At 51.1% G+C, this 1,577-nt stretch overlaps 1 protein-coding gene across 1 annotated transcript; it reads right to left on the bottom strand.

The window, feature by feature from the left end:
• Nucleotides 1–930: 930 nt before the first annotated feature.
• Nucleotides 931–1,576, bottom strand: BHLHE23 (basic helix-loop-helix family member e23; the record flags this gene model as incomplete). Its single annotated transcript, XM_009273943.1, has 1 exon — nt 931–1,576. A coding segment is annotated over one exon (540 nt), but the record flags the coding sequence as incomplete, so codon positions are not given.
• Nucleotide 1,577: the final 1 nt, after the last annotated feature.

Genomic DNA, 1,577 nt, shown 5'->3' with positions numbered 1-1,577 from the left:
ATTCATGAGAAACTGGAGAAAAAACAAATCCCTGCTGATAAGGAGCTGAATGTCCACAAACTTTTTCCAAGTATCCCGGTCATTCAGCTAACTCCACAACGCTGCTCCTCGGCAAAGGACTGCCACCTCCGTCTCCGCTTTACCTTACTTCAGCGGGGGTTTTGCTTTGACTGCCAGCTGGTTTTAGAGACATGTAGGACAGAGAAAGTGGTTATTCATGTCTTTTATTTATTATAAATACATATAAATATGTTAAGTGACCTTTTGCTTTGTTTATCATGATGAGCAACAACTTTGGAAAATCATCCGGAAAACTTAACCAAGCTGAGAAACAGGCAAAAAGCAAGCATTAGCATACAATCACAGGTTCCTCTCAGTTCAAGAACAGGTTAATTTTTTTTTTTAAGAGCAAAAAAAAGCATCTTAATTTGAAGCATCTACCGTTTTACCAAGAGCACCGAACTTCCCCCCTCCCATGAGCTGACCAAATGACATTTTCATTTGGATTTGCGGGTGCAGTCCAACCCCAGCTGGCTACATAGGACACCCCCCCATGGTTCTGAAGCATTGCATAGTTTTGCATCTGGATTTTGCTTCCCCCCCCCTCCTCTTAAGTTATTTTTAACACAGGTTGATCATGTCAAAGAAACCTCACTGAGGTTTCCATTTCCAGATCTCTCTCCCTCCCCGTTTTTCTATAGTTTAGTTTAAAAACTGCTCAAAAACTTCGTAGATCAGAGCAAGCGGAAAAGCAACATTATGCTCACAGTCCACTAACAGGCTGGGAAGGAAATAACTACAGATGAAGTTGCATGTGGGGGGTAACTAAACAATGTTGAAAGTGGGCGCTTTGGGGTCCACGTAAACTGCCAAGTATTTCCAAAGGGGGTGTGGGGAGGGGGGTATTTAAGAGAAGCAAACAAAAAGAAAACCCAGACTTAACTGATGGTAGGAAGCCAGGGCTGATGGTAGCGGAAAGAAAAGTGCACAGAAAAAAAAAAAAAAGAGAAAATAAAAAGCCCGAAGAAGCCAGAAGTCAAGGCTTGTCATTACAGTGTTTGCAGAGGGCAGAGGCGGCTCCTGTGAAGGCAGTGCATTTCTCGGGGCAGCCGGGCAAGGCCGTGCCGCCGAAGGGGTAGATGGCCGACTGTCCGAAGGGGTTGAGGGTGGCGGGCAGCGGGGTGCTCAGCGTCTGGCCCTGGTTCAGGTAAGCCACCAGCCGCCGCATCTCCTCCAGGGCCTGCGCCTGCATGAGGATGTAGTTCTTGGCCAGGAGCAGGGTGGCGATTTTGGAGAGTTTCCGCACCGAGGGGCTGTGGGCGTAGGGGATGACGGAGCGCAGCCCGTCCAGGGCATCGTTCAGGTCGTGCATCCTCCGCCGCTCCCGCGCGTTGATGCTGAGGCGCAGCGAGCGCTGCTCCTTGGGCTTCTTGCCCAGGGCTCCCCCCTTCAGCTTGCCCTCCGGCTCGAAGGCCGCGCCGCCCTTCACCCCGGCCTCGAAGCCGTCCTCCTCGTCGCCGCTCTGCTCGCCGCTGCTCTCCGCCGACTTGCCCAGCGCCCCGGGGTGGAAGTCCGCC

This window comes from Aptenodytes forsteri, unplaced genomic scaffold (assembly GCF_000699145.1).
Source record: "Aptenodytes forsteri isolate BGI_AS27 unplaced genomic scaffold, ASM69914v1 Scaffold47, whole genome shotgun sequence".
Taxonomy (NCBI): Eukaryota; Metazoa; Chordata; class Aves; order Sphenisciformes; family Spheniscidae; genus Aptenodytes; species Aptenodytes forsteri.
Note: the sequence above shows the minus strand (reverse complement) of the source record. Positions and strands in the feature narration are given on the sequence as shown.